This window comes from Sceloporus undulatus, chromosome 3, assembly GCF_019175285.1.
Source record: "Sceloporus undulatus isolate JIND9_A2432 ecotype Alabama chromosome 3, SceUnd_v1.1, whole genome shotgun sequence".
Lineage (NCBI taxonomy): Eukaryota > Metazoa > Chordata > Lepidosauria > Squamata > Phrynosomatidae > Sceloporus > Sceloporus undulatus.
Window position 1 is genome coordinate 21,213,326 of NC_056524.1, and position 27,245 is coordinate 21,240,570.

Below are 27,245 nucleotides of genomic sequence, written 5' to 3' on the forward strand. Positions count from 1 at the left end.
GTGTTAAGACAACATTCCAGGGTCCACTGGGAGCCACCCAGAGAGCTGACCCTGGGTTAATCAGATTGCTTCAACCTGGCACTGTTGGACTGCTCCACCTTACCTTGGAAGCCCAAACCTCAGCAAAACAGAATTACAATTGCATTCCAGGCCCTCTCAGGCAACTAATCTTTCTCATTATCTGCTCCTATATTTTTCAATCTGGAAATGCCACAAAATGAATTTGGGAACTTCTGCACGAAAAGCATGCGATCTTCCATGGAGTGGCATGTCCTGCTGGAGGTATTGCAAACTCAAGGCTCCTGTCTTCACCCAAGATCAAACATAAGGGAATTGTACAAATATTTGTACAAAGAGAAAGAAGAAGAGCAAGTATGTCTTACCTGTACTGAGGAGCAGCAAGGCTTTCATGCAGAGGAATTCTTCACTGCTGACTTGTAGCTTGACAAACTCCTGCGGGATTTGCCACATGGACAGGCACAGTGAATAGAAAGATGATTCTTTCATCCTCTGTCTTACCCCCAAAAAGAAAGACAAAAACTATTTCAAACATATGGGCATACACACAGGTGCATACAAAAACACACAGGTCTGTAGTTCTTTACCTATATTGGAAGACCAGGTGGGAATAAGATCACTATATTCTTCATTTCAGAGGTGACCAAGAATCCATTGCTCTGGGGGCAGTGATGCCATTCTCTGCAGCATCACATTTATGGAAATCCTTCCTCACAGAAGTTGGTTTTATGCTGTTCTAACCCTATGAAAGTGCCATCAAATCCATGAGGTTGCCATTAAAATTATTTTTAAGCTATTTTTAACAAGTTTTTCTTCAATCTGCTCCAAGTTGTATGGGAGATCTCCCAGTGCTGAATCTCTGTCAGGATGGGGTCTAGCAATAGGAGATCTCCTGTGCAACTCAGAGCAACTGAGGACAACCTGTTATACAAATCAAAAATAATCTCACCATCTCTCTGGCAACTGATCCACCAGCTGGCCCTACTTACTAAACAACAAGAAATCTGTCACTGATGCAGAGTTTCATTTAAAATCCATCTTTCAAGTTTTACTGGATAAGAGGCTAAGGTGGAAAACCACAAAGAATGTTTTTTGAAGGATGCTTTTGTTGATTGAATATGCAGAAGATTTTTTTAAATATGGATATGTGTGTGCTATACTTGTATTTTGATTATTATGTTTTTAAAATGCATTTATGCTGTTCAAAATTAGTGGTATGAGCCAGTGGGGTGCAGTGGTTTGAGTGCTGAACTAGGTCTTTGAGAGATCAGAGTTCAAAACCCCACTCAGCTATGGAAATCCACTGGGTAACCTTCGTCAAGTCACCCTCTTCTCAGCCTCAGGGGAAGGCAATGACAAATCTCCCCAGAAATAATCTTCCCATGACAGGTTCGCCTTAGGGTCACCGTAAGTCAGAAATCACTTGAAAGTGCACAACTATAACAACTATTCTTGCTGTTGTTGTGTGCCTTCAAGTTGTTTCTGATTTAGGTGACACTAAGGCAAGCCTATCACAGGATTTTATTTAGCTGTGAGTGTATGGCTTGTGAAGGTCACCCAGTGAGTTTCTATAGCTGAACAGGGAACTGAATTCTGTTCTCCAGAGCTGTAGTTCAATGCTCAAACCACTACGCCACACTGGCTCAATAACAAACTAGTGGAATTTTTAAAGTTACTGCATCCCAGAGTACTGAAGGAACTTGCTGAAGTACTCTCTGAATTGTGTTTTAAGTTTTTGTGCTTTTTCAGGGGAAAAAAAAAAAAACAGAATTGCCTTTTAACTATCTTTTGTTTCATTCTATTCTATAAGCTGCTTTGAGCACCATATTAAGCAAAAACTGTGATATAAAAATACATACATACATACATAGACACACAACTACTTTGTTTCATTTCATTTCTGTCATGAAAAGACCAGGCTGTCATTTCAGCGACAGCATCACATTTATAGAAATCCTTCCTCACAGAAGTTGGTTTTATGCTGTTCTAACCCTATGAAAACCCCATCAAATTCCTGAGGTTCCCATGAAAATTATTTATAAGCTAATTTTAACAAGTTCAGGGCAATAGTAGGTGGAATCCCATGCCTAGAAATGCTAAAGCAAAAAGACACTCAGAAAGGGTGGGAGTTCCCAAAGAAGGAATTACAAAAACCACAATCACAAACAATTCCATGGAAGAAGAAAAATGGAAAACATCTGAAAAATCCAATGTGGCTGCACAGAAAACTCAAAGAGGAGGTGAAAAGAAAACATGAGCGTTTATAAAATATGTATGTGTAGCCTAAACTAGCACGAATAGTATAAAGAAAGATAAAGTTCAGAATGAGCTTACTGGTAAGGCAAGCAGGGCAGAACAAAGTTTTTTACCCTGACACATTCATGACAAGAGAACGACCAAGGAGACATGGGGCTGATGTTCAGTAACAAAGATAAAATGCTAACATATAATGAAAATACAGAACTATTAAATATCTATTTTGCTTCAATTTCCCTTGGACAAAGAACTGTGTGGTTCTATGCAGCAGCAGGCACCTTGGCAAAGGATGTAATTGCAAATAGGGATTGACAAGAAATTAACCAGGAATTACCTAACAAAATGAGTTCAAATTTACGGGGCCAGTCAAACAGCATCCCAGAGTACTGAAGGAACTTCCTGTAGTCCTCCATAGTTACCTGCCATTGTTTTTAGATGCTTCAGAGAATGGGTGAGGTGCCAGAGAACTGGATAGACATTGCATCTCTCTTCAAAAAAGGCAAAAAAGAAGATCCAGAAAACTACAGGCCAATCAGCTTAACCTCAAAACCACAAAAAAAATTAAAACAGATTATACAGGAATCTGTCTGCAAGTATCTTGATAATAATGCAGTGATCAACAGGGGCCAGTATGAGTTTGTCAAGAACAAATTCTCTCAAATAACCTTCTGTCCTTTAATGATAGGGCCACTAGTTTAGTAGATGGTGGACATGCTGCGGATGCCATTCATCTGGATTTCAGCAAAGCATTTAAGATTTCACATAACATTTTGATTAGCAAACTGATTAAATGTGGAATAGATGGGAATACTGCCAATGGATCCATAATTGGTTGGAAAACCATGCTCACAGAGTACAGTGGTGCCTCGGGTTACGAAATTAATTCGTTCCGTGGCACCGTTCGTAACCCGAAAAGCCTTCGTAAGCCGAATTGCCATAGGCGCTAATGGGGAAAAGCCGCGATTCCGTGCGAAAAAGCCGAAAAAAGCACCAAAAGTTTTTTCGTAACCCGAAAAAACATTCGTAACCCGGAACAATGTTTTCCTATGGGATATTTTCGTATCCCGAAAATTTCGTAACCTGGGTATTTCGTATCCCGAGGTACCACTGTAGTCATCAATGCATGTTCTATAGCTGCAGGTTTCTGGGATGAGACTGACACTTTTCAAAAATATTGTTTATATTTTATAATTTACACTTGTGGAACTCTGCTTAAACAATTATGAATGGAACTATGTCCATTGCATAATAGCCAAAATAGTACAACCACCTGTGTAAGGGAATGTACACAGGTGTATGACACCAACAGCCTTCTAGCTCAGTCATTTTGTTTTCATTTGGTTACTGAGGAAGGATATCCTAAAGTTACACAATGGCCAGGGATGGCGTTCCATTGAAAGCTTCTTTGTTGTGTTATTCTTAGGTTTCTGATAAGCTTTAGTTAGATAATTCTTAGTTTTATTTTGAAAGCAATGGACTTATTCTACGCAAAATTTGCAGCAATTTCTAAATAGAAAATGCTATTTTTTAAAACATGGAAATATTATTTCCTGCACAGAAAAAGCTGTTTCCTGTGCAGAAAATGCTTCAATTGGGTACTCATTCAACAGGTGAGTGATTAGCAGATGGGTGATTTATATAGAAAACAGCATTTTCTGTTTCAAAAATAATATTTCTACACAAGACTAATATTTTCTATGCAGAAAGTGCTGTTTCCTGTTTAGAAAAATGCTATTTGCCATGGAAAACAACTAGGTGTAAATTTTGCACAGAACAAACCCCAAATTGCTAATAAGCTTCAAAAACTGTATGCTTTTTTAAAGAGTTTCTTGCAGCAGGAAAAACATTGCTGAAATTACTCATTGCTTCTTTCAAGAAGAAACTTAATGAATAATTGCATCCCTTCTTAAAACACCTAGAAGTGCTATACCATTGCTAGGCACCAATACTGCTGCTAGCTTATCCACAATCCTTTTGGTACTCCAGTGTATTGGTCCATTTGCTGATGGAGTACAGCTAACTTTCACAAGTCAAGATAGCCCTCCTAGAATGCCTTTAGCTTCAAAAGTCCACCTACATGACAGGCATTGAGAAAATTAGCAGATCAGTAGGAAGTAGTTCTCCCTCTCTGTATGGCGATGGACAAGATTTTTCCCCCTTCCCTAGCTGCCACTGTGCCCTTTTTATTCCAGTAGGCACTGCTGGAATACTTGGTTATTCCAGCCAATGAGAGCTTCTCCTCAGTCTGCAAGTAGTCTATTCCTTCAATAATGATACACCCCCCTCAGTCCAATCCCCCAGATATACTGACAGAGGAACAAACATGCATTCAACCCCAACTAGACCCTTCTAACTCAATGGAAAATTGTTCTGTCAAAACTGACCATATTTCAACTGAGCCAATGTGTCTACGCAAGTTGGGCCAGCATGGTGTAGTGGTTTGAGCACTGGACTATGACTTTGGAGACAAAGGTTTGAATCTAACTAAGTCATAGAAATCGATTGGGCAACCTTGGACAAGTCACACACTCTCAGCCTCAGGCAAAGGTAAAGCAAACCCCCTGTGAACAAATTTTGGCACAAAAACCCTGTGATAGGGTCACCATAAGGTAGAAACAACTTGAAGGTACACAACTACAACAGCCTGCAAGTTGGCTTGAGTCCCTATATTGGGAGAAAGGCAGAAAATAAGATAATTAATTAATTAATGGCTCTAACTGTATTTCAGAGAGATTTGCTCAAGGACAATTGAACAGATGCCAACTCCTTCCCAGTTCTTCTATTGTTACGAGATGGATGGAGCTGGAAAAAAGAATAAGAAACCAACACAACCTTGCTTTTTGTCCAAGTCACTTTGGTTCCAAGATCAAGTTTTGTTGGTAGTAAATATTGCCTTTCCCTGTCCTGATCTCTGAGCAAAAATTAAACAGATGGGCCAGCACTTTCTGCAAGCCTACTGCACAACAACAAGCATCAATCTCCTCAAAGGATCAGAAGTGCCATGACTTTGCAAAATTGTTATGTGGGCTGCTCAGAGATTGAAGAATCTTTATTTGCTTAACCACATGCCTTTTAAAGTGCAAATCTATACATGAGTACTCAGAAATAAGCCCCACAGTTAGACTTACTGCCAGGTATGACATGAATAGTAGCCTTAACTGACTATTAGTTTTCTAGCAGATTAAGCAAATTTGCATATTACCAAATGTTGGGCTTAGAGTGAATTTATAACATATTGAAGGGCACATCAGATATTTTCTAATTACCAGAAGAATGTTTTAAGAGTGGGACTAAACCCTATCTCGGACATTGTTTGTTCCTTGCATTGTTGTGTTTTAAATATATTAAAAGTCTCCCTGCCACTTGTAGTAGCAGAAAGGCACTCTTTAGTTTGTGGTCCCCTATGGAAATAAGGCTAATTGGCCAAAACAGTAAAAAAAAAATACCACTGAGAAGTCAAAGGGCCAAACAGATATACCGTATATACTCAACTATAAGTCAACCTCATGTATAAGTCGAGGGCAAGTTTTGAGGCTAAAATTATGGATTTTGCTATGACCTATGCATAAGTCGAGGGTAAAACTTAGGGGCATATAACAAAGGATCTAAAGGATGAAACAAAGTGAAACAATGTCAAAGAACTTAGAAAATTCCAGAAAACACAACTCTTTGTGCTTACTCTTAAGACTGAATGGATGAGAGAGTATAGGGGGTCGGTGCTTCACATGTTATACTCTTGCTTTATCAGGAGATTTTTTTTCTTTTAAATAAGAGTTAAGATACAATACTTACATTGACCCATGGATAAGTCGAGTCAGTTTTCTTGGATCAATTTTTTGACCTACCAGTAAATTTCTAGACTTATACATGAGTATATACAGTAGTTTTTCCAACTAAATATGTAGCTCCTTCTTACTTCTCAGGACTTCGACTAATCAAACAGCAAACAGTCGAGTTAATTAAGCTACCCACTTTCTATTCTCCAAATAATGTTATTGATGATGTGAATTGTCTTAGGATGCATCCACACTGCCAAAATTTAACAGCCAGTTGCCACTTTAATTGCCATGATTCCATTTTACAGATTGGATTTGCAACTGGATGAGATGCCCTCCCCTGAACTACAGCACTAGGGCTCTCTGACAGACAATTTTTGAGTACAGTGCGCCCGCGTCATACGTGGGCGTGCTTTACACGGCTTTTAGCATACGCTAAAAGCCACGCAGGGAAAAGGGGCAGCGCATCCCATAGGGATGAATGGGGTGCGCGCCGCCGCATGCACAAGCCCCATTCATTTAAATGGGGTTCCTTGTGTAAAATAAGGGTGCACTGTACCTTGTGAATCTACAAATCCCATGGATGGAACCATGGCAAATAAAGCATTACAATTGTGTAATGTGGTTCTATGCTTAGTTTGTTTCTCAGTAAGGTACCAGAGTAGGCTAAAGAATTAGTTACTTCCATGACAATACTGAAGTTTTAAACGATCATTTAGGTAGTCAGTATAATTTCATCTGTGTCACATCTAGCGAGTATGTAGATAAGAGATGGATGGATGGATGGATGGATGGATGGATGGATGGATGGATGGATGGAAAAAATAAACCTCTACTTACTCATTCAGTATTAAATCTGGTGCAAAATAGAGCATCTGACCACTGACATGCTTATAAGACCTCCATCCCATGGCGAACACCATTAGGCTCATCCATGAATACTGGATAAGGGTTATCTGATCGTCAATATGTAAATTCCGGAATCCTGGAAACCAGACAACAGAAAGAGATTGAGAGATGATGTGGGATAAGAATTTACAACACTTTTGGATTAATATATATGGTGGGTGGGTTGGATTCATCTCTGTGCAGCTCTGTCTGCATGCATTCAGTAAGTAAGGTGTCCTTCACTCTACATAGTTGTACCACATGTGCTGCCTTTGCACTGTAGAAATAATGCTGTTTAACACCACTGTAACTGCCAAGGCTCAATGCTATGGAATCCTGAGATTTATAGTGTGTTGTGGAACCAGAGCTATCTGACAGAAAAGATTAAATATATCACAAAACTACAAATTCCAGAATTCCATAGCACTGAGCCATGGCAGTTAAAGCGGTCAAAGTGCATTATTTCTGTAGCCTTTGATCCCACTTTAACTGACAAGGCTGCATCCTACAAAATCCAGAAACTAAATTGTAGTTTCATGCCATACTCAAAATTCTCTGCCAGAGATCTATTCAGGACTAATGTAGTTCAGCACCTCACCAAATTAGAGCCCTTGAGAAGAGAATTCTAAATGTTTCACACAACTGCAAATGCCAGGATTCCAGTAACAGATACATGGCAGATAAACCAGGATCAACTACACTGTTCTTATCTTTCTCTAACAGTTGTTGTACAGTGGTAAACTCTGAAGTGCAGGTGGTCATCTTAATACACCTGGTAGCGATTATCCTCAAGAGAGTCCAAACTACAGGCTGTAGTCTGTATATCTATATGCGTACATACACAAAGAGTATAAAACTATTCTATACCTTTATAGCAGCTTGCTACCACTTGAACTATCATGACTCTATTTTATGGGATTCTGGAATTTGTGGTGTGTTCCATAAGGTCCCCCACGATATTTGGATTAGCAAACAGAATAAATATGGAATAGATGGAAACATCATCAGTTGGTTCCATAACTGGCTGGATCATCTTGGCCACCCTTATCAGGACACCTTCAGAGAAGCAAGGAAAAGTCTCTGGCATCGAGATAATGGTCCCCATTTCATTCTCATAAATGCAGTCTACAAATAAGGTTTGGAAAATTAATTTTGGACTATGTTTCCCAGAATCCCCTAGCAATGCTGGCTACTAGAAGACATTAGTTGAGGGATTCTTAAACTGAGGTATCCAGAACTGAACACAGTCTTGCAGGTGAAATCTGACTAAAGCAGAATAAAGTTGTTAAATCTAAGCCAACATAACCATAAATTGAAATCACTTGATAGCAATTAACAACATTATGTCTGGAGACTATCCCAAGACTCCACTTTCTTTGTTTCTTTTTTCTTTTTTTACACCACTGCATCTCACTATGGACTCATGTTAAGCTTGTGATTACTAGAGCATTTTCACACACCCTTCCAACTTATCTTCAAACTTAATGGGCTATTACACACAGATGATAAATTATTAACAAATGGGGGCAGTTTTCTCTCCAAGAAAAGTATTCCTCAAGTTGTCTTTTCACAACATGTAAATCAGTAATTAAATCTGCAAAATACACAGCTGTGGCATCAAATGTTACCCATCTTATATTTGTATATGTGATTTTTTTTTCTGTCCCAACAAGGGAGTTCTAAAATAAACAAAACACCAAGCTCTGTCTCCAGGGCCCTTGCTTGTTTTGTCATCATCCTTTGGACACCCTCTGGTTTGTCCATCCTACCCTGTGGTGTTCAAAACAGGACACAGTTTTCCAGGTTAAGTCTGACCAGAGCAGACCACAACAACATCATTACCCTAATGAAATGATCTTATTACCTGGTAATGACTTGGACCACTTGACTACACAAAGGAGCTGCCTCTCACACAGCTGATTAAGGCTGGTCATCAAAGCACTTGGAGTTTCTGGTTGCGTGTTGTCATAGCCTGCGTAGACAACTTCTGGCTCGATGCCTTGTAAGACACTGATAAGTGGAGGGATAAACTGGATGTCTTGACTTGGAGAGAAAGAGAGCCTCTGTGCCAGCGCTTGGCTTTCATTAGGGAGAGTTGCCGGCTGCTGGAGTGCGACGACATCTAACGCTCTCAGAACTTTGACCTTGTTAAACTTCTTGAACTTCCGACCTGCAATCCAACAATACGATGACAGCTAAGAGAGACATATGCATAGAGCAAAAAAAAAAAAAATGCCTTACACCATGTCAGACCTTTGGTCCATTGACTGGGAGCAACCTACCAGCAACTCAGCCAGGAATCTCTCCTAGCCTTGCTTCAAGAAACTGAGGTTGACACTAGGGCCTTCTGGTTAAGATCCTATATGGTTGTGTGTAGTGTAACACTTGAATGTGGAACTTTGTTACAGTCTCCCTGTCACAAACTCCAGGGTTTACTATGTCATTTGGATAGTCCCCTCAATAGCTCTTCCATGGCTGGTGGAAAGTGTGAGAAGCATCTGGTTTCTTCAGGGTATCTTCCACCAAGATCTCCTGGGGTCCTCCAGAGATCTTAGCACATGATGTCACCAGTCTGTACCTGGCTATGGGAACAATACAATGTATGGAAGATAGCCAGACACTTCACCAATCCTATCTATTCTCCACAGCAATTGAACTGCTGTTGAGGGAGGATGCAATCAGAATTTGGGGGGAATTTGACTATTTGAGGGAGGAAGAGAATATCAGACCCTTCAACAATAAATAAAAGTACATAGGCAAGCACCAAGTGGGATTGCATTTGCATATGTCATTAACAAGATGCCAGATTGTATACAAATACTACTGAGATATGGACCTTCTGCTTGCAAACTCTACTGAGCTGTGCACACTCCCAGTGATACAGCACCTTGCTGGTTGAATATGTGACTGAATAGCCTGTAACCTCCACTATTCTGCTATTGGTGGCTTGTGGCTCCCATGAAATTGAGTCAGTGGACCATCTGTGGATTTTAGTCTAAGCTTTAAAGGTTCTGCCTAAGCTGCTGAACTGATGAACAGGTGGGATTCAGCACTTTGGACAGGTCTTTGAAAGTTTGGACTGAAACCAGAAGTAGATTCACCACCCTAGGGAAGCTGCCAGCCATCACTGCATACTGCTTCTTGGTGCTCACTGATGTCATCAAGTGGATGTCTTATTTCTTGGCTGCCTCCACTAAACTATTCCTCAACCCCTGCTGCTTAGTTCGTAGCCTAGCCAGGTCTCTGCCTTATGTAGTGTGGTATGGCACGTAGATGTGAAGGGACTGAGGCCTCTGACAAAGTTATTCTAAGGCAAATTTTGCTTTTGCATAAAAATACGGTAATGCAACATATCTATGGTAATGTGGCTTGAGCACTGGACTCTAGCTCTAGAGACCAGGGTTAGAATCCCTGCTCAGCCATGGAAACCCATAGATGACCTTGGGCAAGTCATATTCCTTCTGTCTCAGAGAAAGGCAATGGTAAAGCCCTTCTGAACAAATCTAGCTTTTGTATATTTTTACGCGGTTTTATATGGTTTTTAGATTATTTTAAATGTTTTATGTTTTTATTGTAATGGTTTTTGATATGCTTTTTACCAGTGAGCTGCTTTGGGTCCCTTCGGAGAGAAAGACATCATACAAATAAATAAATAAATAAATAAATCTTGTTAAGAAAATCCCGTGATAGGTTTGCCTTAAGACTGCTATGTCAGGAAGGCACACCACCACAACCACCACAGCATGTCAATTAGTTTCTCCAAAGATATTTCAGTTTGAACAGTTTAAACAGAAGATCAAATAAAAAGAAACAGGAATACATACATTTAGCTAAACAACTCCTAGACATCTTCCCCACACCAGCCAGTGCTTTCTCAATTCATCTTCTCTAGACTATATCCAGACTCCATGCCCTTTTTTTCTTATTTTTTTGCAGCAGTGCTTGAATTTCATGTATGGCCCTCCCATTCTCATTTCTTCCTTCCTTGTTGCCAACTCTTCAAATCTGTTTGTTGTGTTGTGTGCTTTCAAATCATTTCTGACTTATACCGATCCTAAGATCATGTTCAGAGGAGGTGTGCCATTGCCTTCCCCAAGGCTGAGAGCATGTGACTTGCCCAAGGTGAGTTTCATGGCCAAACGGGGAATTGAACTCTAGTTAAATAATAATAATAAAAGTTTTATTTATATCCCGCCCTTCTTATAATCAGGGCAGCTTACAACAGGGGTTAAAATACGATCATATAACAACATAAAGACAAAAAGAATTAAAAATACATATACAACAATAATTAAAAACAAGCAAAAAGCCCCATAGCCCAACCTCTTGGCCACGGAAGAGGAGGGAGGCCCACAGGATCTTTAATCGGGGAATGCCTGTTGGAATAGGAAGGTTTTAAGGTCCTTCCTAAATTGGGCCAGGGTGGTGGACGAGCGGAGCTCGGTGGGCAGCGTGTTCCAAAGGGCTGGGGCAGCCGTGGAGAATGTCCTCCGTGTGGTGGAGGCTAACCTAGCCCCAGGCACCTTTAGTAATTGCTGCCCAGACGTTCTGAGGGTGCGAGGCGGAATATATGGGGAGAGGCGGTCCTTTAGGTATCCTGGGCCCAAGCCATTTAGGGCTTTATAGGTAATTACCAACACCTTATATTGAGCTCGGAAGCGAATGGGCAGCCAATGGAGGTCTTTCAAAACCGGTGTTATATGGCTGGTCCTGGGAGCACCAGTGACCAGCCGGGCTGCCATGTTCTGCACCATTTGCAGCTTCCGAGTTTGGTATAAGGGTTGCCCCATGTAGAGTACATTGCAGAAATCCAGTCTCGAAGTTACCAGAGCATGTACAACAGTTTCTAGGTCCCTCTGGGCCAGGTATGGGCGCAGCTGGCGAATAAGCCGAAGCTGATAACAGGTGCTCTTGACCGTCGCATTCACTTGAGCTGTCAGGTGAAGCGACGAGTCAAGAAGCACCCCCAGACTGCGCACGGAGTCCTTCACAGGGAGCGTGACCCCATTCAGGACAGGTGGAACCACCGCCATTCCTGGACCAGGAGAACCTATCACTAGTACCTCCGTTTTCTCTGGATTCAATTTGAGTCGGTTTATTCCTCATCCAGCCCATTACTGACTCTAGACAGGCCACGAGAGGAGAGACGCCATCCCTGGTCACTGCATCAGTCGGAGACATAGAGAAAATAATTTGGGTGTCATCAGCATACTGATAACCCCGCGCCCCATGTCTCCGGATGATCTCTCCCAGCGGTTTCATGTAGTTCTTAAGAGTTCTAATCCAATGTCCAAACCACTATGCCATGCTGGCTCTTCCTTCAAATCTCCCTACACAATATTTCAGATTCACTTATATAAAATCTTCACTCCCTCCTCCAACCATTTAGAAAAGTTGCAATGGGATGCTTAGACAAGAATATGTCTAAGGCTTTCAGTAGTTACTAGTCATGATGACTGCATATTAGTTCCAGTATTAGAGGCAGGGTGCCCATTGCTGATGAACACAAGGAAAGTGCAATTGCTCTCATGACCATAGGCATCTAGTTGGCCATCATGGAAACCAAATGCTGGTCTGATCCAGCAGACCACTTCTAGGTATATTTCTGTTTCTCTCTATTGCCAAACTCCTGGGCTGAATTTTTGACTTTCCTGTAAATTCACTTCCCCTCTGACCTTATTTCACAGGCTATGTTTCTGACTTTCCTACTTAAATGCTAAATTCCTGGGATGATGTTTTAACCTTCCATGAACTTGAACTGTTCCCCCTCCCTGTCCAAAGAGCCTCTAAAGCAAAAACCATTTTACAATTGTCCAGCAGTCCAACACAAAATGGCTGAAGAACATTTCATTCCTTCCTATTCCTCAGTGTCAAAGGCAAAAAACATGCCCTGAAATAACTGGAAAGGTTAACCATTTCCAAGTTCTGCAGTATGCAACAGTTGGGATGCGTCAGCCTCACTAGCGCTGCTGGAGGATGGGGTGACAACAAGATGATTTATAAAGTGTCTCAGTTATAATTGTCTGCAAAATTAAACATACATAATTCTAGATTTATATTTATTTCTCCCTCCCCCTTTCCTGTAAAGAGTTTGGAAGAAAGTTGGAAGTGAAGATACCAAGTTGCACCATGCAATTTATCCTAAGTGGACAAGCTTCTCAGAATGCCTCAGTGTATGAGCAGGTGAAAAAATGTTTGACAGTTTATTATTTCCTGACAGAAATATCATGATTCTGCCTTCAAGGTCACTCTGCCCTGTAGTTTTCTAAACCGAGTGCTCTACATGCACTTCAGAAGGAGTTTACACAACCTTAAGAGAAGAAAGAAGAGGCGATAAATCAAGATTTCAATGAAGAATTTGAAGCAACATCTGCTGATAAATCTAACTACAAAACTTTTCAAGCACCCTCTTGCTCTAGGATGTGACATTGCTAGGACAGCTGTAGGCTGTGTGAAAGGGAAACATGAAAGAGCTTCTTGCAGAGTAGATTACAAAAGGAGCACTGGAGACAACCCAGCAGATGTTAAAAAATTTCTAAGGCATGCTGACAATGATTTTAAAGAAAACTAAATATGTGATGACATCATTCCCAGGTAAAACCAACAGCACTGATAAGTGCTTTACATTGTCTTAATTGTAACTTGTCTGGATTGTGGGTTTTTAAAAAAATATTTTTGCAAATAAAGGAAAAAATGGAGGGAAATAAATAATTGCCGTAGACAAAACAACAATCCTAAAATATAACATTTCAGTCCAACCACAGACTTTGTATGAGCAATTGCATGCATACCTATATAGTACATTATTAATTATTCTATGCATGTCTCCTTAGAAAATGGGGACAGATGTAAAGATTGTTCAATGTTACACTCCTATAAAGAAGGCTGACATTCTGCTCTTTAGGTGAATGAGGTAAAGTGACAGAGTGGATTCAATTCCATTTCTAGCTTCCTTCCATTAAAACTACGGATAAGCAGGTTTGGGGATTTAATAAGGTACTATGAAATCACAGTTCTATATAATATATCTCAACCAGGGAGCTTTTGGACTAGAGGAAGAAAAGCTTAAGTTGGAAAATGTATTTTTCAACTCAGCAAGAGCCAGGATTCATTTGCAGTATGGGAAAGGGTGTCCCTAGTAAGGTGTGGAGTGTGCACCATGGCTCCCCAAACATCTGCCTTTTGACAGAAATGGGCTACGGCATTTACCTGCATCCCTTCAAAATGCTGGAGCTTGAGGAGATGGGGTGAGTAGGGTGAGACTCAGTGGGAGAAGAAAGGAGATATCTCAGGGGGTTTTTTAAAATAAAAGTTTAAAGTTAAAAAATAAAATTAATTTTTAATAAAAATATTATTTGTAAATCTTCTTTAAAAAGATCACATCTTACCAAATTTTCACTTTAACAACATGAAACTAGGTACATGCAAATACATTTAGGCTGTGCATATGATATAGTAATTAAAAGATATCATTTTAACACCATGAGTTACTGCTTCAGGTGATGTCAATCCTAGTGACACTATTGTATATAGAAACAACTTCCAAGGTCCCCCCGGATACCAAAAACTGTGGGTGCTCATTATATGTAATGGTTCAGTAAAATGGTGTCCCTTATATAAAATGGCAATATCAGAGTTTGCTTTTAGGGTTAAAATATTTTCAAGCTTTGGATGGTTGAATCTGTGAATGTAGAATTTTTGAATACAGAGGGCCAACTCTACCTCCTAACATCTGCAACTGTCATGTGAAAATGACCTGATTAAAATATACCAGCATATTATGGGTGGTCCATGCAGCCTGGTAGCAATAGGAAAACAATTCTGGAGGACTACAGAGGCACATTTCAAAAAGAATGAATAAGAAGCAAGCAAGCTCCAAGTGAGTTAGGCCTTTTCCTGGTGACACAATTCATCTGAGGAAGTAGACTCAAGTCAACAAAAGCTCATGTTACCAGCTTTTTTCTTTTAGTAAGTCTCAAAGGTGCTGCAAGAGCCCTTTGCATAATTAGGCCTGCTATTCTCACACAGTTAACCTTCGCTATCTTTACAGGTTGCTTCTTTCCAGGCTCACTTAAGCCAGGCATCTCTCCAGTCCAAGAATATATCTTGCTCAGGTTCATTAAATATGCACCTGAGGTTTCATAACATGTGTAAGACACACATACTATAACTGAGTCACGGTTCATTCTGCAGACAGCACACATAGCTAGAAAAAGACTATAAATTTGGACTCTCTACTCCTATTGATGGAGCAGGAGTGCTTCAAGACAATTAAGGATTGCTTTTTGAGTTGGGAACATAAGAAAATTTATTCTTCCTCTCCCAGAGTATGCTCCCCTTTTGTATTTGGCATTCCCCCCTGTTGTGGTGAGATACCAAAGTATTTCCAATCATTGTCCCTTCAGGCTGCGAGGAAAGCCTTCCTCTTTGCAAGACTGAACATCCATCCGTCTTGTGTTACTAAGGGGAGATATATGAAAATTCCATTTGCTAACCGTTTATGTTTTTGTGAAGCATCCCCAGATACCCTACAACATATTGTCTTTCTTTGCCCATTGTATCAAAAACCGAGAAAGAAATTGATAATGAAACTGATGGAAATGAATTACTGTGTAATGGATATAACTTTAGTGCATTTATTGGAGGATTGTAATGAGCAGATTACACGATTGATGTCAAATTTTCTAATGGAGGCAACAAAAATTTGGTACAATTTGAACAGCTGTAGTGCATAGAATAACTTGTATAAGGAAGGAATTTTAAAGTATCTATGTAAATAATTTTAGTTATAATTTTAATTGTGTATTATGTTTTTGAGATGCCTAATAAAGGTTATGATGATGATGATGATGACTATAAATGCAGCACATACTGCATATTCTTCCATAGTTGAGACGAGATAAAGTACTTTATACATCTAATATCCTTGATCTAGAGCTCCATGTACACTTAGGTCAGCATAATAAACTTCTATATAAATTGCACATCACATGAATTGGGGTGTATTCACAAATTCCAATTCATTAGGAGAGGTATGAACAGAGAAAGTGGGTTTATAACACACTACCTGTATTAATACTTGTGTTTTCATCATAGTTTGACATATAACACTGATGGCGAACCTTTTTAGTTCGCCGTGCCAAGGATGGAGCTTCCACCCTCTGGGGGTGGGGCTTCCACCCCCAGGGGCGGGGATTTCCCCCGCGCCCTTTCCAGGCCTCCAGCTGTCTCTCAGAGATAGCTGGAAGTCGGGGAAAATTGGGGGAGGGGTGACAAGTGCACGCCTGCTCCTCCTGCCCTTCCCTTGGCCTCCAGCTGTCTCTCAGAGACAGCTGGGGACCAGTAAGGGCCTGTGGGGGGCAGGAGAAAAGGGTCCACAGGCCGTGCTCCTCTCCTCGGGGCTTTGCCAGGCTGGAGGTGTCCTCCGAAGGACACCTCCGGTTGGGCGAAGCCCCGCGCGGAGGAGGAGGAAGCTGGTGGCCCCTGCTCCTCTCCTCAGGGCTTCGCTAGGCTGGAGGTGTCCTCTGAAGGACACCTCCAGCCTGGCAAAGCCCTGCGGGCAGGAGGAGGAGGAAGCCGGCGGCCCCTGCTCCTCTCCTCGGGGCTTCACCAGGCTGGAGGTGTCCTCCGAAGGACACCTCTGGCTGGACAAATCCCCGCGGGCAGGAGGAGGAGGAAGCCGGTGGTCCCTGTTCCTTTCCCCGGGGCTTTGCCAGGGGAGAGGTGTCCTCCGAAGGCAGAGAGGCCCGTTCTGCCTTCTCCCTCACCCCATGCTTGGCGAAATGGCATCGCGTGCCACGTGCCATAGGCTTGCCATCACGGACATATAACAAAATAATTCTCCAAAGGGTCCACTGTATTATTTGTTATTGTTTCCCACCTTCATCCATAGGAAGAGGCAGGTAAAAAACAACAATAATAACTGAAGAGATTTACTGAAATCCAAGAAAACTAAAATCAGCCTTAAAGCTTCTAATAGATCCCCTGCCTCCCCACTTTCCTATTTATTCCTTACAAAGAGGATTCCTTTCCTTTAATTTCAAAAAGATGCAAGTGAACCTTCCCTTTCAGATGAAGAGACTGAGAAATCCCTCACAAGAATGGAAAGTTGTATATGAATCAGAGATTAGAAAAGTTACTTGTCTGGACTATAGTTCCCAGACAACATAGTAATGTGAACTGTGGGAGTTGTAGACCAAAAGGTAACGTTTCCATGTTTTGGTGTGCATGCACAAGATTGGCATGCTCCATAATGAACAGCTGGACTGGGTAAAAGAGTGTGGAATCCAAGGTTCTCCTTCTATTTTGCAAACCTTTGACGCTATCTCAAGCGTCACAGGGCCCAGAATAATAAATAAAATGAAATAAACTAAATATAATGTGCAATTATGACCTGATCAGTTTTGTGAGGGTGAAAAGAGTTCACCTCATTTTGGGACTTTGATCACTCATGAAACTGCAAGTGACCTCATGGGCAAAGGCATTGTCTGAGATCAGTAGCAGAACAATTGCCTTGACAATCCTTTGGACTGTACACTTGGAAAAATGATGACAGGACTGGCCTGGTGCCTATGAACAAGAAAGGAGTGCAGGAATGCACCATTTACAAGCAAAGAATGCTTAATTACAGTGCTGCAAATGTAAATGAGAGCAGAAATGCCCCATTAAACAAAGAAACTCCACAAACACTTAATGTCATTGTTTGGGGTAGATTTTTGTAAAAGGCTTCAGGCAAGCTCAGGACTTCTTGAGAGTTGTTTGGGAAAACAAGTTCAGCACTTCCCTTAAAGTTTTTTTTTGGGGGGGGGAGGTATTTGCAGAAATATTGGACAAGGGGTTGTGTAGTTGCTGTGTGCTTTCAAGTCATTTCTGACTTATGGTGATCCCACGACTTCTGGTGTTCTTATCATGTTTTTTGTTCCATGCAAGATTTGTTTCTTCGCAAGAAGGGGTTTGCCATTGTCTCTTGAACCCTAGTCTCCCAAACCCCTAGTCCAAAACTCAAATCATGTGGGCTCTCATGGTGTGATAATGGGCTTTCAGTTATCTCTTTTATCTGGGCAAGGCATCTGAGGGGTACAGTCTTTCTTCCAGGCCAACAAAGGGTTAATGATGCAATAGTTTTAAGTTACATTTATTGGGTTATCACAGAGAAGCAACAGAGATCACAAGAGACAATTGCCCAATGAAGTTGACCAGCTTGGAGAGAAGTGTAGAAGCTTCCAGATGCTTACAAGTGAGGGTTTAAACAAACCAGGGTGCTACAAAGCATTGAGAGACACAAAGAGACTGATTGACTTTGGGACTGATGGAGAGGTGAGGGGTGATGGAGATGCTTCCTGTCTCACCTTCCCTAGAGAAGTTTGGTTGCAGGCTGGACAAAAAGGTCCAGACTCCTAGCTTCCCATGAACATCCAGAACCCAGAATACCCTCTGCCTTGTGAATGGAACAGGAATGTTCAGCTAATGTTGTTAGGCCTTGTGTTTATTCTAACCTCAACTGAATAGGACTTAGGCTGCTTTTGAGTAACACTGAAAGGAAGGATAGACAATACCCTTTTGTTGATGTAAGATTGCTTGCTCAAAATAAGATCTTTTAAAGCTCTCTTCTTTTCCAAGCTCTCTTCATGTACCTTTGTTTTGGATGTGTGCATGTATGCACATAGGATTCTCATTTCCCGTAGAAGGTGGAGGGAAAGTCTCTGCAGAGTCAGAGATGGAAAAACTGTGAGTTAAATCATTCAATAACTTCGACTAGGGGCTCATTCACATTACAAAAAACATCGGTTTTGAAACCGATTCAATCACGTGAAGTTCCTACTCACCCCGAATCTCACACAAGCGAATCTGGGGCTTGCACACCCGTTCCGTGGTAAATGGCCCCTAGCGCAGGTCTTTTGAAATCGGCGCAAATACCATTTCTTTTTAAAAACCCCGGGTCCTGGGAATGAGAACTTGGCCTCGATCACGATCGAGGCAAATTGAGGGAGGGATTTTAGGTCAGAGGGTGGGCAAAGGGCAAGGCATTTCCTCCCCTCATCGGAGGGGAGGGGGTGGAGGAAAGAGCCCTGGGAAGAAGGGAGCAAGGGAAGGCATTCGGAGCCTCTTTTCCCTGCTCGCTGGGCATTCCTTCCCTTGCAGGAGGAAAAAATCAGGTCATGAACGGAGCTCATGTCAGGCATTGTTTCTATTCCAGAGGCAGATGGAGCCAGGCTTGCACTTGGATATCCTTGGATCTCCTTGCTTTTTGCAGGGTGGGAAGCTACAAATGTTGCAAACAATCAATGTTACATTTTTAACAATTTTTTTGAGCAAATATGCGCATTGTTTCTATTCCAGAGGCAGATGGAGCCAGGCTTGCACTTTATATCCTTGGATCTCCTTGCTTTTTGCAGAGGGAAAAGCTACAAATGTTGCAAACAATCAATGTTACATTTTTAAACATTTTTTTTTTGAGCGACACTGCGAATGATTTTCTCTTCTTGAGCAGAATACAGCAAGGGAAGCAAAGGAAAGCTAATGTTGCTTTTAATAAAACAAAAAAAAAAAAAAAAAAGCTGGCAATCCCATCCTTTGCCTGGGACAGGGGCAGAGATCTGACCAAAAGCCACAGGTTTATTAAAAAGAGAGAGAGAGAGAGAGAGGCATCTCTCTCTCTGCTTCAGCCGCTGAAACCCCTGTGCCTGGCTCTTTAAAAAGGGAGGAGACTTTCCCCGATGCCCTGCAAACGTCACCATGACGATAGCTTGATTGGCAGCGGCCAATCTACAGAATGCATTCGATTTCTGTCAAAATGCATTCGATTTCAATTTGTAGTGGGCACTTGCTAACGGAGCGATTCGGGGGAGGGGCATCCGGATCATCCCAGTTCCCTCCATGTCTTTTACCCCAGTATGAATGGGGCTTAGGTTGCTGAGTCACATAGCATTGATAGCTAGACAGACTTTGGGCGGGGGGGTCCATTCTCCTACTCAGGAGCAGGAGACAAGGCCACATTCTATTATATATGGCATGGTGACCAAAACAAAATTTGTGGCTCACCTCTCCCTGAATTGGCAGTTTTATCCATGATTTTGTGCCACAGCTTGTGAAACAAGGTTCCCAGATTGCAAACTGGAGAGGGCTCCTGTGCCTTTAATGGTTGCAAAGAAAAGGGAATTTCAGCACATGTTCCAAGTAACAAGCAATATTTGCTAAAACTCCTTCTTCTATATAGCCATTACAGATACAGAGTCATCTCCAGTTTTCAATCTTGGAACCCTATTCTGAAATGCAATATGAGACTTTAGACAACCCCTTGGTAACCTCTTCAACTCCATTCTTCAGAAAAGACATTTCTATGCAATGCAAAAATAAGTCCTAGCTCCTTCCATCTTGGAGTTGGCAGCAAATCAGAGGTGTGCCAGGCACTCAGAACTTTTGGTGGAAAGAATAATCATTCAGATTTGTTTTCTGGCACAATAATTGATTTTCCAACTCTCTGGAAACCCCTGCAGAGAAGAATAGTCCAGTGGCAAGATTCCTCACATTTTGTAAAGTGTCTTGGGGAATTATGCTACACAAAAAACATGTGTGGTTTTTTCCCCCTGCACAAAGAACAAAAACTTCCTGCACATGAACACTTAATTTGCACAAATAACATATTTTTGTGCAGAAAAAGACATGTATTTCTGCATAGGATAATTCCCCAAGAGAACCCCCCCCCTTCAGAATTGTGCAGAAAAAATTGTTTTCTCCTGGGGGGAGGGGGGCTACTCATCCTTGCACATGAAGATAAATTTTCCTGTTTATCTTCCTGTTAAGGACACCCAAGAAGTGTAGTATCAAGCCAATGTGCCCTCCTCTCACCTCTTAAGTTTTGTCCTGGGAAGGGAATCAGAGGTGTGTAGGGAAATCATTCTTCACTAAAGTTTTTGAAAGCCATACAGTTTTGGAAGGTGATTCACAATTCAGGAATTAGTCTGTTCTAAATTTGCACATGATTGTTTTGCACAGATTAACAACATTTGTGTGTGTGTGGAGGAAGCAGTATTTCTTTATGGAAAAAAATCTCAACACAAAGATACTAATTTCTGTGCAGAAAATGCTTCCCCCCCCCCCAGCACTGAAATTAGTATTTCTGCATTGAAATTTTATTTTCCACACAAAAATGCAGTTTCATGTACACAAAATGCTGTTTTCTGTGTAAAACAACCACAATTTTTGCACAGACTAAGGAGTTTATCGCATTCACTTTTCAGCCTGGGAATTGGGCTGGAACTGGGGTAAATGGGTTTTATTTCACATGAAATTGCTGCTGCTCTGACACCTGACCATCACCCATCCCTGATCTGTGCTCTGCCAGCCAATTTTGGTAGTATGGAAAGCTTCCATACTACCAAAATTGCCAGGAGAAGCACAGCAGGGGAATGGGTGATGGTTGGGGGCAGCACGGCAGCAATTTTTTGTGCGATAAAACCCGGTTCTCCCCCGTTCTGGCCTGATCCCATCCTATGCTTGGATCAGGCTGAAAATGTGTGTGCTCCTAAGTCTGAACTACAAAGAGTCTCTTCAGTTCAGGAGTTATCTCATCACCTTTTCTCAATATTCAAAACATGTTTTTTACCTTTTTTGGAATGTTTACAAATACAGTACTCTTTTATTTCTAGGGTTATGTAAGTTTGCACCAACACAGCACCTGACAATTTCTGTGAGCTCAGGATGCCTCACCTATCTCCCTGTAACTCAGAGGTGGACAAATGTAGCAGGAATAGAGGGAACTTCTCTGCCAACAAGAAGAGGAAAAGGCTACTTACTTCAGAAGTCCTTACTCCAGTTCATGAAGAGTGACAGCAAGGGAGAGGGGGCAAAACTAGCAGGTTCGTCCCTGTTATATCCATCTGCTAAAACCCACAAGTTGAACACCTGAATAGATTTCCCCTTGCTTTTCGATTAGGGCTGGCACAAGGCATTCTGCTGCCTGAGGCCAAGAAGCCAGTGCTAACCAACTCTAACTCACCTAAATCAAAGTTCCAGCCAAAATCAATCACACTATTTTGGTATGTGACAGGACAAATCCCAAAAGCAACTCTCCCTACACCAATCAACAAATATATCTCATAATGAATTAAATTATTTACAATTTCCTACCCTTTCATACCACCCAGCACTGTCTACTTGAAGCAGCCGCCTCACTCTTTTAGGGCCAGCCTGGAGAAGTCAATCTCTCATAGGGCCAACATGGATAACCTGGGACTAGCCCTGCTTGTAAACTCAGCAGAAGTGGAATGAAACACACCCAATTGCTAAAAGCAACACCAGGAAGTTCACTTTCTAATTTTATTACACCATTAGTTTGTAGAAATTAGAACATCAAAAAAGTCACAGAGCCTGGCAGGTGCCACAAAGGAGATGTCAATGATGCCCACATTAGTGACCACTATCACAATGCTGGCGAGCCTTTCAAATTTAATTTGCATCAAGCCCACAGCCCTAGCAATTACAGTATGACTCTTGTAGCCACGGCACCGGTAACTGGATTAATTTAACTCCAGTGTGATTCTATGGTCAACCTCCACCATAAATGTAAGAGTTGCCATTATTCATGATTTTCATTATCTGTGGTAAGTCTGGGAATGTATCCCACACAGATACGGAGAGATATACTGTATAACAAATACAATACAAGCAGTCATGGCCAACATAAAAGCTTACTAAGACCAATACTAATACTAACCTTAGAGCTAGTGCATCTGTGCACTTTTTAAGGGAGTAATCTTTTGGAACAATTTTTCAGCACAGTAATGGAGCCAATGATAATGCTATACTACATTAGTGAAGAATAATTTGAAATGTTGAAATTATTATTTTTTAAAATATGATTCCTTAGAATCAGGAAGGTTTTCATCTCCCCCATGTTATGAGAAAGTACAAGTTTTCTTTCAGGGCACTGAGCTTGGGTCAGTTCTTAGAGCCATCTGTATTTCTGAACTATTTCTGCCCCACATTCCTGACCTCCACTTCTGTGTTTACATTGTTCTCACTCTTCTTTGCAGCATTTCTATGATGCACATTGGTAATTAAGCTATGACAGCTAGTGTGATTAGTGGGTTTTGTGCTGGACTAAGAGAGACTAGGGTTCAAATCCCTGTTTAGCCATGAAAACTCACTGGGGCTACAGCCACGCTATAAAATAATCCAGTTTGACATCACTTTTAACTATCATATCTCAATGCTATGAAATCTTGGAAATTGTAGTTTGTTGTGGCACCAGAGCTCGTTGACAGAGAAGGCTAAATGTCTTAAAAAACTACAGTTCTCAGAATGCCATAGTATTGAGCCATGGCAGTTAAAGTGGTGTCAAACTGGACTATTTCAGCAGTGTGGATACAGCCTGAGTGAACTTAGAGAAGTCACATTCTTTCAGCTTCAGAGGAAGGCAATGACAAACCCCATCTGAACAAATCAAGCAAAGAAAACCCAGTGATATGTTGACGTTAGGGTTGCATTTAGTCAGAAACAGGCAGACAACCACAGCCATTATGATAGCTAAGTCATAACATAATAATAATAATAATAATAATAATAATAATAATAATAATAATAATATAGTTTATTTATACCTCCCCCTCCTCTCCCACGGATCGAGGTGGGATTACAACCTTAAAAGACTCTTAGTACAATTTACAATCAATACAACAATAAAATACTAATACTGAATTTACCAAGAATTCCTATTAGTTCTCTAAAAATTACAATTCGTCCATTAACCAAAAATCAGTCAAGGAAGAGCAGTCGTCATAACCTTTTTCATATGGAATTCAGTGGATAAGCCCGCCGGAAGAGATCCGTTTTGAGTGCCTTCTTAAAGGCGTCTAAGGTAATAATGAGACGGATCTCTCTGGTAGGTCATTCCATAATCTCGGGGCCGTGGCAGTGAAGTTGTCATTAACCTGGTATTATAATATTCTAGTAAAAACTTCCCAGATGTTCTGAGAGTGTGGGGCGGATTATGTAGGGAGAAGCGCTCCTGCAAGTAACTTGGGCCCGAGCCATGTAGGGCTTTAAAGGTAATAACCAACACCTTGTATTGCACCCGGAAGCTAATTGGCATCCAGTGAAGAGATTTCAGTATTGGTGTTATATGGTCAAACCTAGATATTCCGGTGACCAATCTGGCTGCTGCATTTTGAACTAATTGTAGCTTCCGAATTTGGTACAAGGGTAGCCCCAAGTAGAGCACATTGCAGAAATCTAACCGAGAGATTACCAGTGCAAGTACTACTGCTTCAAGGTCCTTTCGGTCCAGGTAGGGACGCAGTTGGCGTATTAACCGAAGCTGATACCAAGCACTCTTGGCCGTCGCATCTATTTGGGATGTCAATTGTAAGGACAGATCCAGGAATACTCCCAAACTGCGAACCTCATCCTTTAGGGGAAGTGTGACCCCATCCAGGACTGGGTGACAAAACTCCATCCCTGGACTTGGGGTACCTATCATGAGTACCCCCGTTTTCTCTGGATTCAGTTTGAGTTTGTTTTCCCTCATCCAGCCCATTACCAATCCAAGACAGGTATCCAGAGAAGAGATGCCATCCCTAGTCACTGCAATAGTCGGGGACATAGAGAAATAAATTTGGGTGTCAGCGTACTGATGACACCACACCCCATGTCTCCTGATTATCTCTCCCAACGGCTTCATGTAAATGTTGAAAAGCATGAGGGACAGAATGGCGCCCTGAGGGACGCCAGATGTCAGCTCTCTCTTGGAAGAGCAGCTGTCCCCCAGCATCACCATCTGGAATCTGCCCGAGAGGTAGGAATGGAACCACTGGAGTGCAGTGCCCCCAATACCTAACTCCCTCAGGCATTCCAGAAGGATACCATGGTCTATGGTATCAAATGCCGCTGAGATGTCCAAGAGCACCAGCAGGGTCACAATTCCCCTGTCGATGCCCTGATGGAGATCATCGACTAAGGCGACCATGGCTGTCTCAACTCCGTATCCCACCCTGAAACCAGCTTGAAATGGGTCTAGATAATCGGCTTCATCCAAGACAGCTTGGAGCTGGAAGGCGATATCTTGCTTTGGAAATCAACAATGAAACCACATAACCACTAGAACCTATCCTGTCCTGGCATTCTTAAACTTAAGCTCCAATTCACAGATGGCATTTAGTTCTCATCCAGTTATCAAGAATAGCTAAAACTGCCCCAACATCATGCTGGAGGGGTTGCAAACAGACCAGCTCTTATCTCCATATGTGAACAGAATGTCCTCAAGTTAAAACATTTTGGACAGTGGTCATAAACCAGATCTTACTTATCATTTTTTAAAAAAAATTATCCTGCATTTTTGTTACTCCATTTGTATAACGAAGAAAAAAGTGCTCTGAAACATAAAAACCTTATTGTCTTCTTTCTGGCTGCTTCAAGAACTGAAATAGCTGCCCACTGGAGAGGGGAAATCCCAGAATTCCACAACATTGAGCCATGGCAGTTAAAGTAGTGTCAAACTGCATTATTTCTGAAGAGTAGAGGCAATCGCAGGCTTGCTTGGTGAGGACACAAGAGGGAGACTTCTCAATGGCTGGTCCCACCCTCTGGAACTGCCTTCCACTGGAGACTAGACTGGCCCTCTCCCTGCTTTCCTTTTGCCAACAGGAAAATACCTTTTTGTTCAAGTGAGCTTTCAGTGAATAGGCAGGGAAGATTCTTATTTAGATGTGCTGTTTTAAATACTTTTAATTGAAATGGTTTTAACTATTTTGTGTTTTTAATTGTTATGTTTTAATATTAGTATTATTTAATTCTTTTTTAACTTTTGTAATTAATGTTTTGGTTGTATCCCTTTTATATTATTGTAAGCCACGTTGTATCTGATTTTGGGGGAAAGGCAGGGTTTAAATCCAATAAATAAATACAAATACAATAAAAATAAATGTGTGCTTTATTTTTTTAACCTCTTTTTAGCTTTTACATGATTTTATATTGTTTAATATAAAGGGGTTTTTATAACTGACTCTTAGGAAGTCACCTTGAGTCCCACTTTGGGAGAAAGAGGGCATATAAATGAAACAAAGAAATAAAATAGGGATCACCCTTAAGTGAGAGCAGATAGTGATGTTTTTAAGTCTTTTAGTCCAAGTCTGAAGTCAAGTTTCAAGTCTCTACCTTCAAGTCTCTATCTTCAAGTCTCAAGTCCTTGTAAGAGACTTTCAACTCAAGTCTCAAACAGGGGCGGGTTACAGACCGCCCGTTTGGGGCGGGCTGCACCCGCCCCTTTCCCCGGGGTATCGGGGCCTCAGCGTGCAGAGCGGCAGCCGCTGAGGCCCCAATCCGCTGCTTTTCAGGCTGCAGGGAAGCAGCAAAAGGCCCCTTCCCCGCAGCCTGGAAAGGGGTGTCCTTGGGGCTTCAAAATGGAACATGGAGCTCCTTCCTGCTCCGCGCTAAGGGCGCACTAAGCGCCCTGGCGCAGAGCGAGGATGTCATGTCCGCGCCACCCCGTATAGAGGCGGCACGGTCGTGATGTCCTCATGGTGGCGGCCATGTGGAATGGCTGCCGCCATTTTGTGTGCGCAGAGCGCGCACTAGGGTTAGGGGGATGCAGAAGCACCGCCCCTTTCTAACCCTAGTACGTGCTCCGCGTGTACTTTCTGGCCCATTTGTAACAGGCCAGAGTCTCAACTCTGGGAGCCAACTGTAAAAGAAAAAAACAGGCAGGGTACATTTCTCGAAGGGAACAGCAAGCGTGTTAGGCAATGGGCTTGAGGCAGGGTCCATACCCACTGCACATCGGAGGAGCCTTCTGAAGCTATTCAAACACTTTAGAAGGTTCCTTTCACCTCAAGACCACTGCCTAATGCATTTGCTGTTCTGAGAAATGTTTGGGGGCAGGTCTTGCCTGCTGCTCAAAGTGAATGGCACCAGCAAGTCAGTCACTTAAAATATAAAGTCTCAGGTCAAGTTGAGTCAGTGTGTCATTTTTGCCAAGTCAAGTCACTGAAGCAATTTGAGTCCAACTTAAGGCACAGTCAACTGACTTGAGTCTACATCACTGGCAGCAGAGACTGCTCTTTCTTTCCTAGGTGGACAAGAGCAGCTGAAATATGCCATGTACAGCCCTGTAGTTATGCCTGTGTATGCCTGATGAAGAAGCCAGTGGGTTTTGAAAGCTGACACAATGGATATTTCTTCTTCTGGTTGCCTAATAAAGTTATCACCACAATGTACACTTTAGATCTTTACATTTTATTTGGACACACTTTTGTGGATTCTCACCCGTATTATCAGACGCATCAGATGATGAAATGAGGTTGAGTTCACAAA

At 41.7% G+C, this 27,245-nt stretch overlaps 1 protein-coding gene across 2 annotated transcripts in view; it reads right to left on the reverse strand.

Annotated features, from left to right (window-relative positions):
* PGR (progesterone receptor) overlaps positions 1-27,245 on the reverse strand; it is a 115,488-nt gene that overhangs the window by 9,641 nt on the left and 78,602 nt on the right. For both annotated transcript variants that reach the window (XM_042457414.1, XM_042457413.1), the window contains exons 4-6: positions 8,803-9,108; positions 6,891-7,035; positions 384-514 (exon numbers count right to left, since the gene is read on the reverse strand). In XM_042457414.1, the coding sequence (XP_042313348.1) occupies positions 384-514; positions 6,891-7,035; positions 8,803-9,108 (582 nt within the window). The remainder of the gene's footprint in view (positions 1-383; positions 515-6,890; positions 7,036-8,802; positions 9,109-27,245) is intronic.